A 20,801-nucleotide genomic window follows, 5' to 3' on the forward strand; every position below is an offset into this window, starting at 1 on the left:
GTCCACAGTCTCTCTTCCAGCTCCGCTCCTCATGTCTGTCCCAAGCCTTCTGCCCTCACGAACGCCTCAGCAACCTCCAGTCTCAAAATAAAAGTCTTTGGCATCATACGTCACCCTCAGCTTCGCCTGGTATACCATACCACATCGCACCCCCTTTTTGTAGTGCCGCCTTCACTCGCCCGAACGCCGCTCGTCTTTTTGTCAACTCCACCGTCAAATCCTGGTAGATCCGAACTCCAGCACCATCCCACTGCACCTCGCGCTTCTGCTTCGCCCTGCTTAACACCTTCTCCTTCATGCAGTACTTATGGAAGCAGATAATTACTGCTCTTGGCGGCACAGTCACTTTGGGCTTCGGTCTTAATGATGAGCTCGGTCCAGCTCGTACCGGGAGGGGTTCTCACCCTTCCCCCATCAACGCCGCCCACTTAGCGAAGTACTCTGTTGGCCTTGGGCCCTCTGTCCCTTCGGGCAAGGCCACAATTCTCAGATTGTACTGCCTCAAGCGGTTATCCAAGTCCTCGAGCTTTGATTGGAGTCCTCTGTTGACCTCCACCACCCTCCGCAGCTCGTCCCCCATCGAGGTGAACTGGTCGCTATGCTGCGACACGGCCTCCTCCACTTCCTTCATCTTCTCGCCCTGCTCTCTCACCTCAGCTGATGTCTTTGCCACAGCTACTCTCACCAGGGCGATTGCCTCCTCCACCAATTACTTCAATGCGACCGCCATCTCCTTCCTCAAAGCCTCCATGTGCCTCGCAAACTGCTTTTCCAGCTCCACCGCCATCACCTCGGTCATCTTCTCCACCGTAAGTCCTGCGGCTCCACCATGCGGTCCGACATCCGCCATCTTGTCAGCACTTTTACTGGTCCTCTCATTCAACGGCGAGCCCGCATTTCCTCCCTTCCTCGACGCTGCTTTTCGCATCCTTTAACGACTTTTTATATTTTCTTTTTTTTTTCACCCTTCTTTCCTTCTTTAATCTATTTTTTTTATTAGAAAAACAAAAAATTCTTCCTTTAAAAAAAAGAAGAAAAAAAAAACTTTCACACGTTTCTTTAAAACTTCTTTCTCTTCTTCTTTGTATTCCTCCAGAATTTCCCTGGGACCGGACTTCAGTCGTCTTACAACATTCTAGGTAGGAGCCACCCGATGTGGGACACGTCACCTACATCGCGCCTGCCGCCACGACCTCCGTTTGGCACCGCCCCCACTTCTCCGACCTCCAAGTGCGCTGGGCCCGACGCCTCAGCACCAGCCACCCGACATCCGCGCGGGGTTCCTCGCCGGTTTTCAAACTGGCCCCGCTTGATGCCTGGGATGGCCCCGAAGGCCGACAATAATCGGGGGGGGTGGGGGGAGAGTGAGGAATCGGGGAAACCCCCGAAAGTGCTGCAAATAGTGGCCACCGGCGAGAGCTCCACTCGATGCGGCCGACCTGCTCGCAAACGCCACCGGAAGTCTGCTGTATGGCTTTTATGATTACCCATTCACATTTACACAAAAGAACAAGACCACTCTATGAATATGTAACGAATTTCCAGACACAGGCGATCAACTTTGCAGCAGGACGAAAGTCACACAAAAGAAGCCATCAGACTCTATAATGAGCTGATGGCTGGTATAATGAGGGTGTTTCAGAGGATAATGGGTCTTGATTGAATCACCCTGGATGAACAGGAGTATCCAGTTTTTCCCATTAACGGGTTGGGGCTGGATGGAACAATGGCCAGTTGCGGGCGTATACTTATGACTCAATGCTAACAGACCAGTATTAAGGAAGGAACATCAGAACAGATCTTCAGCGATAACTGGCACAACCATCGCAAGACAAAGGGACCCTGGGTTTTGAAGCCCAGAAAAGATACCCACATTGAGTGAACATAGCCCAGCGAGCCTCCTTCACTAAGTGCGGGTAATACCTGGAACTCAGCTGTGAGTCTGAGTCATACTTTGTTGAGTGAGAGAATTGTGAACAAAATTGCATTAAACTGTGAACCTGTTTTGTCCTTTGTTCATCTCGGTTTATATTGGTTGTGAATTAGCTGGAAAAAAATAACGATGTGTAAACAATGTACATTTTTATTACTGTGCAAATCAGCCAGTAACTTGTGGTAAGGAACAGATTTATTATGAGTTGCAAATCCCCGCCAACTGTGGAGTTTAATTCCTTCAGGTTGTGAATTTGTTGGAGGTTTTATAAATCAGATTATGATTTCATCCATTTTTAAATCTCCTTTTGCACTATATCGTTCCAATCCTTTTCCACTCTTTCCATTTCTCTTCTTGCACCTGATTTGTCATCTATTTCTCCCTCACTAATTAATGCTCTTTCTCAGCCCTTCTCCTGTTTCTTTCTCAATTCTTTGACCTCATTGGGTTAAGGAGATCCTGTTTAGCCCATTGTTTACCAAAGTTCAAGAAGTCCCATGACCATTGCTGCGTCGGTAATATACTGCACTTCCGGCAATTCACTGGGCAAAAAAAAACAACTTTAAGTGGGAAGGCGCAGGAACAAATCCTTAACAGGGCTTGAGGTAAATGCCCCACTCCTGCGAATTCTGGGCCATGGATTGATTTTGTTCACAAAAATAAAAGGCAGCATCATCAAGAAAGACATTTACTGCATAAAAATTAGTAGATGTAAAAGTTCTAAAAATTGGTACAAGGCAACCTGAATAAAACGGGTGGGTGCAGAAGGATATTCCAATATCACCCTGCACAGTCATCTCCTCTCTTCGTCCTTCAGCATGCCAACGTAATTTTTACTTTCAAAAATTGTTTTTCCAATTTAGTGTGGCCAATCCATCTACCCTGCACATCTTTGGGTTGTGGTGGTGAGACCCATGCAGACAGGGGGAGAATACGCAAACTCCACACGCACAGTGACCCGGGGCCAGGATCGAACCCAGGTCCTTGGCGTCGTGAGGCAACCAACAAAATATAATAATGTGAAATGTTATATGGAGATAGTCCAAACAAAGTAGAGAGACTGTTGAGACTTTTTTAAAACATGGATGACACGGTGGCACAGTAGTTAGCACTGCTGCCTTAAAGCACCAGGGACCTGGGTTCAAATTCTGGCCTTGGGTGACTGTGTGGAATTTGAACTTTCTCCCGATGTGTGCATGGGGTTTTCCCAGGTGCTCTGGTTTCCTCCCACTGTCCAAAGGTGTGCTGGTTGAGTGGACTGGCCATGCTAGATTGCCCCTAAGTGTCCAAGATGTGCAGGTTAGTGGGGTTACGGGGATAGGGCGGGGTAGTGGGGTTCTCTTTCAGAGGGTCAGTGCAGTCTCAATGGGCCAAACGGCCTCCTCCTGCACTGTAGGGATTCCATATAGTGCAACAACTCCTGTAAAGGACGCATTAAGATTTGATACCGATACCGGACAATGCGATTTTCTTGCCTTCGCCTGATGGGTTATGTTTGTGAGACTAACTGGGGTCAATCATAAACCCATGAATAGATGTATTTTATGTGGTCACAAACACAGCAAATTTCAAATGCAAATAAAAATGATCAAAAGCAGTGAATAATTAAAAGGCACACTGTTCAAACGATAGTGAAAATAAAATAAATCACAGGTAAGTAGTTCTCTCCTATGTCTTAATCCAGACAAACTTTAATTTATGTGAAAGTTCCATCAAATGCTAAGAACCACAACTATTCATGCCACAAATCTTACCATGCATCAGTACAGACACTGCTAATTTCGTGCACACACAAAAAAAGATTGATCTAAATTGAAAACTAGCACATTCTACACTTGATCAAAGACCAGCATTCCAATGTTGGGTACCTGAATGATCACCCGGCGACGGATGACCCTGGTAGTTACCGTCTCCTCATCAGAACTGCTTTCCATAGCCCCCAGTTGTTCTGCTATCTCCTAGTGAAGGCAGTCAAGGAGACAGGATTGCAAAGCTGACAGACTGAGGCCCCAAACTATTAGTCACCAGAATGGTTTATATTTTCCAAACTTCCCTTTGCTTTAATCTATTAGGTTTTCTTAAGAATTTCTTTCATGTAATCTTGATGCTCACAATGAAAATATTGGATTCCATTTGTAGTATATTTATTTTCCCTGATCTGACACCTATCAAATCACATAATTCATACAGTAGAATGCTCAGAGGATGTGAAAGGCTTGATGCGAATGCAAATTCTTTCTCAAGAGCACTGCAAGGTTAAAAATTGTTACCACTATCAATGGAGTAAAATATGAATCTTTTTCTTAAAATCAGTTGAAAACCACTTGACTGGCTGAAGGTTTCATGCCTTTGCAGTTTATGTTTAATACACTTAAACGTTTATTTCTTTCCCAGATCGCATTCCCAGCAAACGTCTACTACAAGTGACGTCCTCAAATGCTTCCACCAGTACTATTCTAATCAGGCCAGTACTGAGGTGTGCAAGAGTGGGGGGTGGGGAGCAACATTCCCACTGATATTCCTTTCAACTATGTGAGAAGATAGAATATGTCTAAGCTTTCCTTCACGATGAAACAACTGCAATGAGAATCAGTGGCACAATACCAGTGGCAATTAATACTGCTATGCAAATCTATTGCGCAAATAAGCTACCCACTTTAAATGGAGATTAAATTCAGATGAAACAGGCACAATTAGGTCTCTGGTTAGTAAAGAGACAGCGTATTTTAAAGAAAACTATCTTACAGCTTGGACAATTTTATGCTCCAACAACATGCAAGCATGGTTCTCTTCAAAAGAATGGATGTTGTTGCAAATATTCTGTTCATAGTTCAGGGGCAGGATTCTCCAGTCGCCGACGCCAAAATCGCATTTGGCAATCGCCATGAGAATATCCGTTTCAAGCCAAATCGTGGGCGGCGCCACTTTTGTGATGCGCCGCCCCCATCAAAGCTGCATACTCTGCGCGCTGTATTGAAGGCCTCAGGATGTTGCCTGAGGCCCACTCCCGATGCTCTGCCCCCGACCAGTCGAGTTCCCGACGGTGTTGGTCGCGTGTGCTATCATCCGTTGGGAACTTGGCGTGGCGGCTGCGGACTCAGTCAAGCGCATGCGTAGCCATGGACCCGGCAATTCTCCAGGTCATATTGGCAGCTAGAGCCGGGTGCTCTACGCTGCCAGCATGCAAGCCCCCAGCCAAACGGAGGATCGGTGGCCGTTTTCCGCCGAAGTTTCGGTCGTAGAACGCCACCGTTCCCACGCAGGAGTGAAGACATAGCCTCAGAATTGGAGAATCCAATCCCATGTGTTTCAATTTATGATTTTTGCTTCAGGTACTAAAGTTTAACTGTGGAAAATGGGATAAATGCAATTAAAGTAGCTTGAAATCTACACCGCTTAAAAGGTTGGGCCATGTTTCTTTAGGAGGTTCATAGCTATATATGGACAGCACAGTAGCACTGTGGTTAGCACTGTTACTTCACAGCACCGGGGCCCCAGGTTCGATTCCCGTTTGGGTCACTGTCTATGTGGAGTCTGCACATTGTCCCCATGTCTGCGTGGGTTTCCTCCGGTTGCTCCGGTTTCCCCTCACAAGTCCTGAAAGACATGCTGTTAGGTGAATTGGGCATTCTGAATTCTCCCTCTGTGTACCCGAACAGGCGCCAGAATGTGGCGACTAGGGGATTTTCACAGTAATTTCATTGCAGTGTTAATGTAAGCCTACTTGTGACAATAAAGATTATTATTATTAAAGGTAAAATCACAGATCAGCAGGCAGCTTCCTTAGCGGAGAACTGGGGACATCGGGCTGGATCCAGGATTCCTACCCACTTTCCCTGTGGCATGTTTTACAGCATTGGAGGCAGCCAGCCATTGGCAGGATCTTCCCGTTGCTCGCACTCCCTGCTGGAGGGGAACCCGTGGTGGGGGTCGGTGTTGGCAGGACCAATAATCCTGCTGGCAGGAATGGCTGGAAAATCCCACCCATGATGTCTACATTGTTTGCAAAGAAGTGCTGTCCAGATTGACGTTACTGTTTTAGGGGTTTAAACTGAATTAGTTTAAAGTATTAGTGAACCCGCAAAGGTTATATGCACATTTACTTCATCAGATCAAAATGAAGAAATTGCAAATGAAGGATACCTATCATAAAGGTTGGCTTGACGATAGCCCAGAGCAGATTACATTGTCATGAATATGGTAGTTTAGCACTCTAGTTTCAATTTATCCAGGTGTTTGCTGGGAGAGGTTTTTAGTTGCAGTTTGGACCTTGTGTAGTTTGCAGCTCACTGAGAAAAGTTAACCAAGGTAAATGACAGTTAGACAGTTCCGCATTTTAAGCAAGATAAAATTCTAACTTCATCACTGACTGCATGGAAGGCAGATGAGTCTTAGTTTGAATTTTTTGAGGAATAGAAGATTGCCTAAGGTAGTGGGAGAACCTACAGCAGACCTCACACAGTCTTATTAGAAATGAAGGTAATCAGCAGATTATCTTGCAATATTGGAAAAGTAACTCGAACAAGGAACTGAGGCCTCGGGTGCGATTTTGCGGGTACATTAGTCGTGGCCGCAAATCCCGCTAAATCCTGTGAGAGAGCCATAATCTCCATTTGCGATCTCTCCCCACCCCAGTGACATGGGCAGCACGGTAACACAAGTGGATAGCACCGTGGCTTCACAGTGCCAGGGTCCCAGGTTCGATTCCCCACTGGGTCACTGTCTGTGCGGAGTCTGCACATTCTCCCCGTGTCTGCGTGGGTTTCCTCCGGGTGCTCTGGTTTCCTCCCACAGTCCAAAGACGTGCAGGTTAGGTGGACTGGCCATGTTAAATTGCCCTTAGTGACCAAAAAGGGTAGGAGGGATTATTGGGTTACGGGGATAGGGTGGAAGTGAGGGCTTAAATGGATCGGTGCAGACTTGATGGGCCGAATGGCCTCCTTCTGCACTGTATGTTCTATGTTCATGGCCAGAAAGGGCGTGAACCTGATTCGCATCAATTTAATGTAATTAAGCAGCTTTACGCTTAGTGCCTGGCAGGCCCTATGGAATGCACCTCCTGCCGGCAGTGTTACATCACACCAGTGCAAATCACTGCTGTTTTTCGAAAATGACCATGTCTAGGGTGTGGAGGTGCCTGGGGTTGAGGGAAGAGGCTAGACATTGCCCCTTTCAGTGCCCCCTGGCACCAGTGAGGTGGGCACTGAGGGGGAAACTGCCAGTGGGTACTACCAGGGTGGGGGCAACCCTCCTCCATTGAGGGGGAGTTCCCCTTATGTGTGGTGGCGTGGAGGAAAAGAGTGCCTCCCTGATACTTCCTTGGGGGGGGGGTGGGGGGGGGGGGGGGGGGGAGTCACGCTGAAGCTTGTTGGGCGGTTCGTTAATTTTCTTTTCACAGATTGGGGCAGTATTTAAGGATGGCGCCCCGATCTCTGTGGCGCCGGCCTTGCCGGCTCTATCAGGCCCTGCAGGGATGGCGGTGCAAACCATGACCCCATTTTTTTTGACAGAATATCAGAAACCTTGGCGAGAAACAAGCTGGTTTTCAATTAGAACCTGACCCTGCCAATTTAAGAATTAATTCTGCCCCTCATCTCTACTTTCCTGTCTATCGTCTATAGCCTTTGATTCCCTTGTCAATCAAGAATCTATCTAACTCAGTCTTAAAAATATTCAATGACTCTGCCTTCACTGCTCTCTGGGAAATAGAATTTTACTGACCTTCTAAAATGGAAGTTTCACCTCTGACAATAGCCGGAGCTGTGAAAAATTCTCCGAAAGACTTCGCCATACTTATGGGTGGCCTCTACAGAAGTAAATAACTTTAAGACTGATGTGTCTTATAAGATTTTTCTTGGGGGAAGTGGGAAAAAAACCTGGGTGTTTAACATACATAATTATAAACCACATTATTAAGTTAAAAAAAAATTTTTTTAGTGTACCCAACTCATTTTTTTTCAACTAAGCGGCAATTTAGCGTGGCCAATCCACCTAACCTGCACATCTTTGGGTTGTGGGGGCGAAACCCACGCAGACATGGGGAGAATGTGCAAACTCCACATGGACAGTGACCCAGAAAAGGGATCGGATCCTGGGACCTCGGCGTCGTGAGGCAGCAATGCTAACCACTGTGCCACCGTGCTGCCCTACCATATTATTAAGATGGTTGTTTTGTTTAATTCTTTTACACACAATAAATTATGTTTTGTTTTTAAAAAAAGAATTCTTGTGGTGTGGTTCTCTTGGTTAAAACAAGGTGCTTAGATTGCCCATAACTGGTTTGCAATAATGTCACCTCAATAAGATTACTAATTCTTACATTATTGACGGGCCTGTTCATATAATTGTTGAGAAAAGCACCTTGGAATGAATTAGAGTTATTGTTAATATTCCATGTCTGAGTCAATTCTGATAAAGCCCTATTATCACCCAAGAAAACAGTTTCTTACCAGCAAAAGCAACTTGCATTTATACAATATTCTGATCATACTGAAAGATCCCAAGGTGCTCAAAGAAGCATACTCAGACAAAAATTGACACTGAATCAAAGAAGCAGATGTGAGGAGAGGTGATAAAAGTTTGATGGAGATGATATGTTTTAAAGAGGGTCTTACATGAATACAGAGAGGTGGAAAGTCAAAGATGCTCAAGGAGGGATTTTCAGGGCTTCGGCCGTAGGCAGTTGAAGGTGGCATCTTTAATGTTGGGGTGAATGTAGAGGGGGATGGAAAGAGGCCAGATTTGGAGGAACACAGTGATTTTGGAGGGGTGTAAGGCTGGAGGAGATTACAAAAAGAAAGTCCTTAGAGGCCACAAGGATGAGAATTCCAATTTGGAGGTATTTGGGGACCGGGAACCAATCTAAATCGCCAAGCACAGGATAATAAGTGGAAAGGGTTTGGTGAGAGTTCGGATTCAGGCAGCAGTGTTTTGGATGAACTCAAGTTAACTGAGGGTGGAAGATGGAAGACTGCCCAGGAGTGCATTGGAAGATCTCCGTACGAGGTTAAAATTTGAAAGCAAGTGTAGCAATAACTTCAATAAAATGTAGTTATCAGAAGGTGAAAAACCTTTCAGGAACAGAAATAAAACTGCACTTTGGTATTGCTAAGAGAAAAGTCACATTTATTTTTCTTTTATTAAATACATTTATACTATTAATTGTTCACTTGAAACTCTGGACACCTATAATTGGCTTCCTTTGTTTGTACTTCTGAACGTATAAACCCTATATTTCATGAGTCTATGTATGACTCTGAGAAAAGGGAATGAAATTTAGTCATGTAAATACACAAAGCCGAGTCTTCCAAAACATGAATTAAACAAGTACCGATATAAAAATGATAGTTTCTCTCATATCATGATATTTTTATATTAAATACAATTGCACTTTTGAGTCTCACTGTTACAATCTTACCTTTTCTAGTGATTTCTCCTCAAAGGTTTTTTTTGTGCCCTCTGGATGCTCCTCAGTTGCTTCCACTATAGTGGGGCCAGTTGTCTGGGGAGCTTGCAACCCCTCACAAACTTGAACTTCGTCAGGTTCCTGCACAATGGGACGTGGTTCCTCTATTCTAAGTGTTACCATCTCTTCCGGCTGCTTAATTGCTTCTTCCCCTTGGACATTAGACTTTTCTAGTTCCTCACATTTTCCTCGAAGAAAATCAATGATTTCCCCAGCAGATGCTGCAGTTTCTTGGTTCCTCATCCTGTCCGGAAGAATTTTCATGTCATGCAAGTATTACAAACAATTGGCTATTATAAATTACAGCCAAGTAGTAATTTTGAAGCTCTTTTCCATCCCTCACTAAGTTTGAATTTCTGCAAACTAAGCTCACCCAATTGTGGCTAAAACTGTAAAGTTGCAGAAAACAATGTTCTACTGGTCAATGTCAGACCTTTTCAACTTCAGTTGAGACTATAGCTCGGCCTTTATTCTGCCTGCCCGTTGGTGAGTGAAGTAAATATGGGATTAACACGTTGGCTAGGTCTATCTGCTTTGCACCTGTAGCCCCAGAGATTTGGAGATGAAAAGGACACGGCAATGATCAATGATGTAATTTGAATCCTGCCACAAGTTGAACTGTGAAATCCGAGAGTCCTGCTTGGAGCCACCAGAGATAGCTGACAATGTGCACCTGAATCGCAAAAAGTTAACATGCAGGGACAGATCTAATTAGGAAGGCAAATAGAATGCTGTATAGGACATTGCTGAGACCACACACAGAATGTGCAGTTTTGGTCTCCTTAGCTAAGGATGAACATACTTGCATTGGAAACAAATAGTGGACAATTTTGGGCTAGCTAAAGTAAACGGAAAATACTGCAGACAGATACTGGAAATCAGAAAATGCTGTAAAAACTCAGCACGTCAGGCAGCATCTATGAAGAGAGAAACGGTTAACGTTTTGAGTCCGTATGACTCTTCTTCCCAAATTATGATCATGTTGTTCTTGTATGAATGTTTAGGATCCTATAAAAATCTTAAATGCACTTTCAGCTATTTGTCTAACGGCAAAACAGCACTCAAGTAAGCATCCAATGTATAATTGAGATAAATCTTATCTCGCTGCACTAAAAACACTATAAACTCATTTAACAAATAGTTAACATTGAACATGCCACATCAGCCTTTTAAACCTAAACCAAATAAAACCTTACATGGATTCTTCCCTTTGAGTGTCAGGAAGTGATTTCTCTTCCTCTTCAGCTTCTTTTCCCTTTTGAGTTTGTCTCACAAGCGTGCAGCTGGATTGCTCATCCCCTGACTCCTTCAATTGATCCTGTGATTTTGCTCTGGCCTGTGGACTGGCCTCCTGAGGTTTACAGCTACTGATGGAACTATCTTCCTCTGAGACAAGAGGTGGTTGTGTTTGAAAGCATTCACCACGGTGTTCATGAACTATTTGGGCTAGATCACTATAAAGCTCTCTCAAAGCTGGTTGTCCAGACTTCGTCATCTTTGGACTGTACAGGTCATCAGAAAGTGCAGAGAAACCTGGAAGCAGAGAATGCAAATTGTTCACAGTGAGCTGCTATTATGGACAAAGCTAGGAAAAGCCATGTGTTTAAAAATGTGAATACTCAATTTGGCTCTCATGTCTACACAATTCAATAGATTTAAATCTAATAGATGATTTTTTTTTGTCACTATTTACCTGTGACAATTCTAAAAACTTGACAAGTACTTGGAATGACATAAGAAATTGGTAGGTACAGTAGTGGTCACTGCCTACATTGCACTTAAAGGCAGATGCAATAGAATCATAGAATTCCTACAGTGCAGAAGGGGGCCTTACGGCCGATTGAGGCTGCACCGACCCTTTGAATGACCACACTACCTAGGGCCAATCCCCCCCGGCCTATTCCTGAAACCCCACCCTAAGGGGCAGCTTTAGCATAGCCAATCCACCAACTTGCACATATTTGGAGTGTGGGAGGAAACCCATGCAAACACAGGGAGAATGTGTAAACACCACACAGACAGACCCCAGGTTGGAATTGAACCATGGTCCCTGGCGCTGTGAGCCAGCAGTGCTAACCACTGCATCAGCGTGAATAGAATCGATTTTTAAGTTGCCAATTATAGAAACCACCTGTTTACCATTCCTATTTAAATGAATAGAAAGAAAATCAGATGATTTCTATATCACATAATCAATCCACAAAGTGAATTATACACCCAGGTGGCAGGTTGAAGGTTTGCCTCAATGTTTCATATTAGCGAAGGTGATTACATGTATGGTGATCCGGCTCAGCTGAGGAACGTTAATGCAGGGGCGAAGTCTTGAAATCTGGTTGAAACATCCCCTTGCACATTTAGCTCAGAATTTTGTATCCTCTCCTGGGGGCGGGACGACAGGCAGGGCAGTGCAATTGGGCATCATGCTGTTGGCGCAATCCCAGTGCCTACGGGCTTCCACCTGTCCCACTGCCATTTTACCAAGGGTGTGGGTGGTGTCAGGTGGTCCACTTGCCTGTGGGCCAATTGAGGGCCTTAAGTGGCCAATTAATGGCTGCCCCACACAGGGAGTGACTTCCATTTTTGGCATTGATGCAAAACTGATGGTCTCAAATTCCTCAACGGTTATACAACCCACCCACGAGATGAAGTCAATGGAAAGGTTAAATTTGACAGGGATTATAACAGATGGCAAATCCATCAGCAGCAGTTTTTGGCACTGCTGAAAATTACCCCCGAGTTGATTCTTATACAGATTTTATTTAGTGTTTCATACTAACTCTTACACTTTGAGAAATGCATTTACCTTCACTGTGATCCATTGCTATTGTCTGTTCAATCTCTGCATAAGTGCGGGAAACATGCTCTCTGCTAGGTGATGTCTGTGTGGTTTCCAACAAGCTGATGATATCCATTCTATTAATTTTGGTCAAGGTTTCCATTAGTTTTTCATCTTGGAATGAAATAGAGGAAAAATATTGACGGGGAAAATATTTAACAAATCACCAATTTACAATTATCTTCCAAAGAACTGAAAAATAAATCTACCATTTGAGAGAATATGCTTCTTTTTCCAATCTAAAGATTCAATTTAATAACCATTAAGGCTCAAACCAACAGAAATTGTTTTTTAAAATTCTGATTTCTCAGAAAGGACTGTGCCTTTTCACAGACTTATTCACAATCAATCTAGTAAGACAAAGTTTGCAAGAGGAAAATAAAAATAAAAAGGAATTAAACATTTGAATTGAATGCTGCCTGCATTTCAGGGTTTAGACAAGCAAACAAAAGAGTTTTTACAAATGTTGTACACTCTGAAGAAATGGCAGCAACACCAAGTAGACAAACCTGGCTATCGAGAATTACAATTAATCCCCTGATCTTGGCTGAACAGAAAAAAAGTGGAAGGGAGAACGGCAGGAGGTGGTGGCATCGTGGTAATGTCACTGGACCGAGGCTCAGGTTAATGGGTTGAAATCCCACCATGGTAGCTGTTAGAATTTAAATTCTCTTAATACATCAGGAATATAAAGCTGGTTTCAGCAATGGTGACCACGGAAATATCATGGATTGTGAAGGATCATTAATGTGCTTGCATATGACTCCAGACCCACAGAAATGTGGCTGATTCTTAACCGCCCTCCGAAATGGCCTAGCAAGGTGCTCAATTCAAGGGCAAATAGGGATGGGCAACAAATGCTGGCCCTTGGGAGAATGTGGGCAGGATTGAGCGACGCAGTTGCGCCTAGCGCAGATCTGGGAGCAATGGGTGAATCGCGCGCAAGCCCCACATCGGACTCCATGGTGGACCGATCGAGAGTAACCCGGCTCGCTCCGGCCAGATCAGATAAAAGCAAATTACTGCGGATGCTGGAATCTGAAACAAAAGCAAAAAATACTGGACAATCTCAGTAAATCTGACAACATCTGTGTGGAGAGAGAAGGGAGCTAATGTTTTGCGTCTGGCTGACTCTTTGACAAAGCTAGAGAGAACCGATGCAAGATGAGATTTATAGGTGGTGTGGTGGGGGTGGGGGTGGGGGGGCTGGATAGGGGGCCAGCGATAGGGGGGCCAGCGATAGGTGGAGATTGACAAAGATGTCATGGACAGAAAGACAAAGGGAATGTAAATGGTGGAGATAATGAATAAGGGTGCTGATAGCGGCACAATGAGAGATCAGAATGTGTTAATGGCAGAACAGAGATCCAGATTAGCACCTGAGTACCCGGATGCCGGATTCACTGGGTGCCCTGGACTCACCAGCCGCACCTGGGAGATATTGCCAGGGTGCCATTTAGTACTGGTTCACCGAACCAGTCATAACAGCACAAGGGGGGTCTCCCAGGCCATTGGAGGCCTGCAGGTGGTTGGGGACAGGGCTTGGTGGTACCCTGACACTCCAGGGCACCTGGGGGAGGCCTTGCCAAGTAGAGGAGCGGATGTGGTGGAGGGGTTCCCGGGTGCCTCCCCAAGGATGGGGGGGGGGGGCGAATGAGGGGGGGGGGGGGGTGTTCATAAAAACAGGGAACGCCTGAAAAGGTGGGGTGGGGAAAGGTCAGGGCTTCTGGACAAAATGGCACCCCGATCTGCGAGGAGCCTTTCTTGCTGGGAAAATCCCTCTAAATGCGGCCTTGGTGGGCAGAAACTCCGTGATGCCAAAAAAACCCAGCAAAGTACTGTTGGATAGCGGGATGTTGGTCAGCGCTGCAGCAGCCGAGAAACACCCTGCTGAACGCACCCGCCAGCTCGACGACTTTAGCTTAAGTCCGCTGATTTGCGCTCCACATTTTGAAAAAAATGAAAATTATACAAGAGGGACAAAGAGGGAGCACTGTGGTTAGCACTGCTACCTCACAGCACCGAGGTCCCAGGTTCAATCCCGGCTCTGGGTCACTGTCCGTGTGGAGTTTGCACATTCCCCCTGTGTTTGCGTGGGTTTCGCTCCCACAACCCAAAAGATGTGCAGGCTAGGTGGATTGGCCCTGTTAAATTTCCCCTTAATTGGAAAAAAAAAATGAATTGGGCACTCTGAAGGGCAAAGTGTGTCCGAAAATAGAGAAGTGTGTGTTATATTGTGATTAATATACATTTGCCCAATATGATATGACCTAGAAGTTATATATTCATGCGCATGTATACATATACGTATCCAGAGTGTCACAGAGCATTCACTAATAGACTACAGTCTGCATATTAAACTAATAACCTAACAGTCCACAGCGGATGGTGTGATCTGAGAAACACAATTGATGACTCTCCAGCATTTGTTTCTAAAAGTGTAACTATTTCAAACTTCTGGGAACCACAAGACATAACGTGATAGGAGCAGATTTCTGTGAGTAAAATACAAACATTTCTAGACAAAATAAATTCTGAAAATTCTGTGGGCAGCACGGTAGCACAAGTGGATAGCATTGTGGCTTCACAGCGCCAGGGTCCCAGGTTCGATTCCCTACTGGGTCACTGTCTGTGCGGAGTCTGCACGTTCTCCCCGTGTCTGCGTGGGTTTCCTCCGGGTGCTCCGGTTCCCACAGTCCAAAGACATGCAGGTTAGGTGGATTGGCCAGGCTAAATTGCCCTTAGTGACCAAAAAGGATAGGGGGGGTTATTGGGTTATGGGGATAAGGTGGAAGTGAGGGCTTAAGTGGGTCGATGCAGACTCAATTGGCTGAATGGCCTCCTTCTGCACTGTATATTATATGTACTATGTTCAAAATTGGACTCGAGAAAAATCAACCCAAATTAGTGCTGGGGAAAAAAAGCTGAGTGAATCATGGTAGCAACAAAATGGTTGCTACCATGGCAATGAGCGCAGAGCTGCAGCTCAGGACGAATTGGGAGGCTGATGATGTCGCAGCAGCATTTGAGAAGTTCAAACTGAAGTGTAGATTGACATTCAGTAGTGATGTGTGGGGTTGAAGCCCAGGCCATCTGTCATGCTTCCATTGTGTTTATGCTTTAACTGATAAAGATATAAATTGTGCTATAAAAGCTTGTATGGGGTGAGGTGTCCTCGGAAGTGTAGCAGAGGACGGATTCCCAACATATATTGAATAAAAGCAAATTACTGCAGATGCTGGAAACTGAAACCATAGAGAAAATGCTGGAAAATCTCAGCAGGTCTGGCAGCATCTGTAGGGAGAGAAAAGAGCTAACGTTTCGAGCCCAGATGACCCTTTGTCAAAGCTATAAGACAGGGAAATATTTATACTGTGGAGTGAGAATGAAAGAGGAGTTGTAGCCACAGAAACCCAGGGAAACGGGGTGCTAATAGCCACAGGAACCACCGGGAAAGAGTGCTAATGGCAGTCCCCAGAGAGAACAAAAGGTGTGAAAGGCCTAACAGCAGAGAAACTAACATCAGAGGGTAAACTGTGACAGGTGTAGATGTGGGGGGAGGGGAAGGGGGAAGCAAGGGGGAGAAAGGGTAAGGAAAGGTGGATAAGATGTGGGGGGTTAAATATATATAAAGAAAGACAAGAAAGAAAGAAATGGTAAAAGACATTTAAAATGAAATGGGATGAAAACAAAGGTGGGGTAGAGCTAATCATCTGAAGTTGTTGAATTCGATGTTGAGACCGAAAGGCTGTAGCATGCCTAAGCGGAAGATGAGATAATATGATGTATATTGAACAAAGACATTTAGTCACTGGAACTCTCACTCTCTAGTCTCATCTTTGAACCACAACAAGTGGTTTTCTAAAAGGCACGAGTGAAGGGGAAAGGGTCAGCTACATCCTTTTGTGGGCAGGAGAGAAAGAGTTGGTGGGAGACGAATGAAGACGACAGTAAAAATCCAGACGGAAGTTTTGAAGAATTCAGCATACATCTCCAGCCAAAGTCAAATCATTAAATCCACCTATTTTAATTTTAAAGTCTGAGGTAGGAACTAGATGTGTCAGTTGAGACTGAGGAGAATAGTGAACAAGTGCAAACTCAAGGAAATGGATGAAAGCTTGGTGGATTAGCTCTACATACCCTAATGCACAAAAAGTTCTGATCGGAAAAGACAAGCTCACAATATCACAGGCTGTAAACACTACGAGAGTACATGCTAATCTTTAATATTGTCACAAGTAGGTTTCCATTAACACTAACAATAAAGATACTGTGAAAAGCCCCTAGTTGCCACACTCCGGCACCTGTTCGGGTACACTGAGGAAAAATTCAGAATGTCCAATTCACCTAACAGCAAGTCTTTCGGAACTTGAGGGAGGAAACCATGCAGACACTGGGAAAACGTGAAGACTCCGCACAGACAGTGACCCAAGCCAGGAGTCGATCCCGGGTCCTTGACACTGTGGAGCAACAGTGCTCACCACTGTGCTACCATGCCACCACGTGTAGGCAGATGAAGATGCTTACTATGCAAATGGCTGGCCTTCAGTTAAGTCATGAGAAAGGCAGCAGGGTTGATGCAGTGAAACAGCAATAAAAGAATGCACATCACACAGAGAGAAGATGTGCAAGAGGTATGGATAACCCAGAGAGTGCGACTTTCCGGAAAAATTTCCAAGTGTAGTAGCGAGCGGGAACTGCTGCGAGCTTCCCGGTTCTTGGTCCAGTGAGGCCAGCAACGCAATACAACATTAATTGGTCCCCTTAACAAGGCCCCACATGTTTCATGCCTCAAATGAAGGCTCACCAGCTGATTCGCTGCGAGCGCACTCGCCAGCTCCCCGCTAACAAGGTTGAGCAGCACTGAAACAGCTCTTGCACAGCCAACCCCACTCAGCTCGTAGCCATGGTGCTGAAACGACTGGCCCCAACATTTGGAGACATGGACCTGGGGAGGCTCCCAGATGCAGTCGAGGCCAGGAGGAATGACCTGTTCCCCTGAGGGTACCAGAGGGTGAGCCACAGGGCAGCCAGTCATGAAGTGGTAGCGGCCGTTAGCTCGGGCAGCGTGACCAAGAGGACAGGTCTCCAATGCCGCAAGAAGATCAAAGACCTCCACTGGACCACATGCGTGAGTTCACACTCCTTCCACACGAAATGTTTCCAGCCCCCAAGTGAACAACCACCAACCCTCCCTTAGTCTCCACCTCCCTTCACACTGCAACCCTTCCTTCACACACCGCCCCTCCACCAACCTCACAGTTGCTGATGCACATCAAGTTCAGGCAGTAACGCCCAGGCAAGACAGCATCCCAGGACCCAGCTGGGTCCCAGGCAGATGCTGAGCCTCTGGAACAAGTTTACCTGGAGCTGAATCAGACGTTAGCGTTTGGCCGGGATATTCAGGGGGAGATGTCAGTGACACTCCAGCAGGTCCATACCGATTGGAGTCCCAGAGGCTATGGGCACAGGAGATGTCACCGGAAATGCATGGAGCCGAGGCCAACATGACTAGGATGCGACCGTAGTGGAGAGCCTGGTGCACGGCATCGGCAGCATGAGTGGAGGTGTCCAAGGCGTGGCTCAGTTGGTGACAACCATGGCTGAGGGCCTTGGTAAATTGTCCGACTCGCTGGGGGACACGACCCAGTACCAGGTGGGCCTTGATGAGGCACTGCAGGACATGTCCTGGTCTCAGATGGGAATGGCTGAGGTGCTGCAGAGCTTGCCCCAATCACTGAGGAGCATCACTGAGGGTGCAACACCATGGTGCAGACATTGCGGAGCCATCAGGGCTGGTACAGCAAGATGACACAGAGCAGCTGCCTCTTTGTTCCGAGGTGCGCTATGGACACCGACCGGAGATGGTCAGGGTGGCAACCCAGTCACATCCTCTGTTCCGAGGTGCCCTATGGGCACCGACCGGGAGGAGGTCAGGGTGGCAACCCAGACACAAACAATGGACTGGCCACATTGGTCACCTGCACCCCCGAGTTCCACCCCACTGACTAAATCGCGTCTCGCAGTCAGCACCCGGAACAGGGTGGTACAGCTGTGCGGGTGCCGCCGTCAAGTGCACAGAGGCCCTCTGACCCCAGAGCCCCCATAGGACGCTCGCCGCGGCATCGAAGGCCAAGGGACATGGTAAGCAGCTGGTTGCCTCCACTTCTGATGTGCATCCTGGGGATATAGCTAGATGTAGCGGTACAGCAAGCATGTCGAGGTTCACTGAGAGGGCACTGAGGGGGCAGGGGTAAGGATGTAAGGAGGGGAGCGTGCGTGGGGCAAGAGTTGTGGGGGAGGGGGCATTGGGGGTTTGGGAGAGGAGGGAGGGTGGGTGGGGATAGTGGGACGACACCATTGGGAGAATGGGGCAGTGGTGTACATTTGTACAAGAAACCTTAAAATAACCTCACCACAACCAGTATGAAGGCGCTGGCTCTTTGTTCCGCAATGCAGCCGACCACCAATCCCATGCCCCATCAACCCCAGACAAGGGGTCCTGGCTCCCCCCTCAAAAGGAGTACTAATCAGTGCCAGCGTGATCACTTGCTGGGGGGTGGGGCGATGAATCATGGGAGGCCGTTGGATACGGGGTGGCTCTCGTTAATTGTCTGGAAATAGGGCTTAAGTGGTGATTATTGGTCACGGTATGGCAGGATCCCGATTTTGCCTACGGGAGCGACCGGTTGCATCGCAAATGGTTTGGCGCTGGTGCGGTTTTCATTTTTGGCCTATCCTGCTATTCACCAGCCGAGTCACGCTCTCGTGAAACGAGGCCGTTGAATCGCCCCCATGATTTCACAGAGCGCATGTAGTGTCGTCCATATGGATCAGACAGTAGACATTGTGGAAAAGTTATGCAAAACAAAGAGGAAGATAGAAAAGGAGTTAACAGAGGCACAGCAACAGGGAGAATCAGACAGAAATGAACCAAAACATTCATGGAAGTGTGAGGATACAATAGACATGGAACCATACAACTATATGGAATGTCTGGATGTGACAATTCCCAGAGAAAAGAGATTCATATAACTACTCAGATCTGGAAGAGAATGAGAAGTAATCTCAACATGAACAACCATAAATCTAAAGCTGAAGACTGATAATACAGCGTAAAATGATTCCACTCAGACAATAACAGAAGATCTTTCCTGCAATTTGAAAGAAAATGGGGTACCAAAAGTTGTCCTGCAACTGAATAATGCCATGCTGATGACATAGGGATAACTGCGTCATGAAACTAAGATTGACCCAAATCTGAGGGACACCATAAGACATAGGAGCAGAATTAGGCCATTTGGCCCATCAAATCTGCGCCCCATTCAATCATGGCTGATATGTTTCTCATCCCCATTCTCCTGCTTTCTCCCCATAACAAAGGAAAAGATGTTAACTGTATGTTCTACTGATACAGATGGCCCGGCTATCCTGAGGTTGAGCAGTTGCAAGCAGCTAAAGGAGGCATTGAAGGTAATGCACCCAATGAAAAGCCCCCTCTGATCTAAAGCAAGAAAGATCTTGTCCAAATTTACCCATAGTGCTCTGATGAGATGGTTGGATGCTTTGAAGGTTTTGAGCATCACATCACTATTGATCTAGAGAAGAAACTGATGAGTTTCCCCAACCCCCCCCCCCCCCCCCCCCCGCCCCCGCCATACATGTCTGCACTTATCTTTTGGTCTTGGGTAACCAGGATATGTTCCATCAGAAAGTAGGCAAGACATACAAGGAACGTAAAGAAATAGTCGGCATAGCTGATAATATCTAGATCTACGGTATAGATAAAAAATAACTTAACTACCATATACATGAAGGCACGTACAGACCCAGAAAAGCTGGGATCAAGCTAAATGCAGACAAGTATATTGTGAAGGTGACAGAATGCCAGTTCTGAAAAATGATGTGCATACCTGATGGAGTCAAGCCAAGACCTGAACAAATCACGGTCATTGCAAGGTGACCTACATTAATATCAATGCCTTGTCTATGTGTTTGTTTGACATTGAGAGCTTATTTATAAATGTGCCACTGAAGAAAGCCATTTGCGCTGTCACTTTCATTTATTTTCATCGATCTTATGAACTTAGCAATTCACAGTCAAGTTCAGTTTCAATGAGAATGTATGTGCCCAAATAGATGGTATAGCTGTTGTATTCCCTCTGGATCCAGCACTTCTAACATTGGTCTTCAGTTTCCATGAGAAATACGTTTTTTATGGAATGAGCCCCATTCTCCTACCAAGCATCTATTTCCAATACATAGGTGTGTTTGCAATCTCTGAATCTGCAGTTGTGTGTAAATATTTCCTTACATACCTTAACACGATCCATCCCGACTTCGGTGGCGACATATAGGGGAGAATTTGCATAGAAGGTGGCTCCCACCAGAGAACTTTATTCAAGTTCTTTTCGCCTGATTTTTATAGGAAATTTGGGCTCAAGTTTGGTATTATTGATGGGTTAAGTATGCCACACCAAGGGGATGCCTAATCGATACTGGACCCGACAGCAGAAGAAAGAATTAGCGTTGAATTTGGATGCTTCGTGAGTCCTGTCTGAAAACAA

The 20,801-nt window shown here is 45.9% G+C and overlaps 1 protein-coding gene across 27 annotated transcripts in view; it reads right to left on the reverse strand.

Annotated features, from left to right (window-relative positions):
- The window catches only part of ank2b (ankyrin 2b, neuronal), a 1,300,297-nt gene that overhangs the window by 42,685 nt on the left and 1,236,811 nt on the right, over positions 1 to 20,801 (reverse strand). For 26 of the 27 annotated variants that reach the window (XM_072495860.1, XM_072495874.1, XM_072495872.1 and 23 more), the window contains 4 exons: positions 12,202 to 12,348; positions 10,595 to 10,931; positions 9,351 to 9,642; positions 3,802 to 3,891 (listed from right to left, as the gene is read on the reverse strand). In XM_072495860.1, coding sequence (XP_072351961.1) covers positions 3,802 to 3,891; positions 9,351 to 9,642; positions 10,595 to 10,931; positions 12,202 to 12,348 — 866 coding nt within the window. The remainder of the gene's footprint in view (positions 1 to 3,801; positions 3,892 to 9,350; positions 9,643 to 10,594; positions 10,932 to 12,201; positions 12,349 to 20,801) is intronic. The other variant, XM_072495859.1, reaches the window with a different exon arrangement.

This window comes from Scyliorhinus torazame, chromosome 3 (assembly GCF_047496885.1).
Source record: "Scyliorhinus torazame isolate Kashiwa2021f chromosome 3, sScyTor2.1, whole genome shotgun sequence".
Taxonomy (NCBI): Eukaryota; Metazoa; Chordata; class Chondrichthyes; order Carcharhiniformes; family Scyliorhinidae; genus Scyliorhinus; species Scyliorhinus torazame.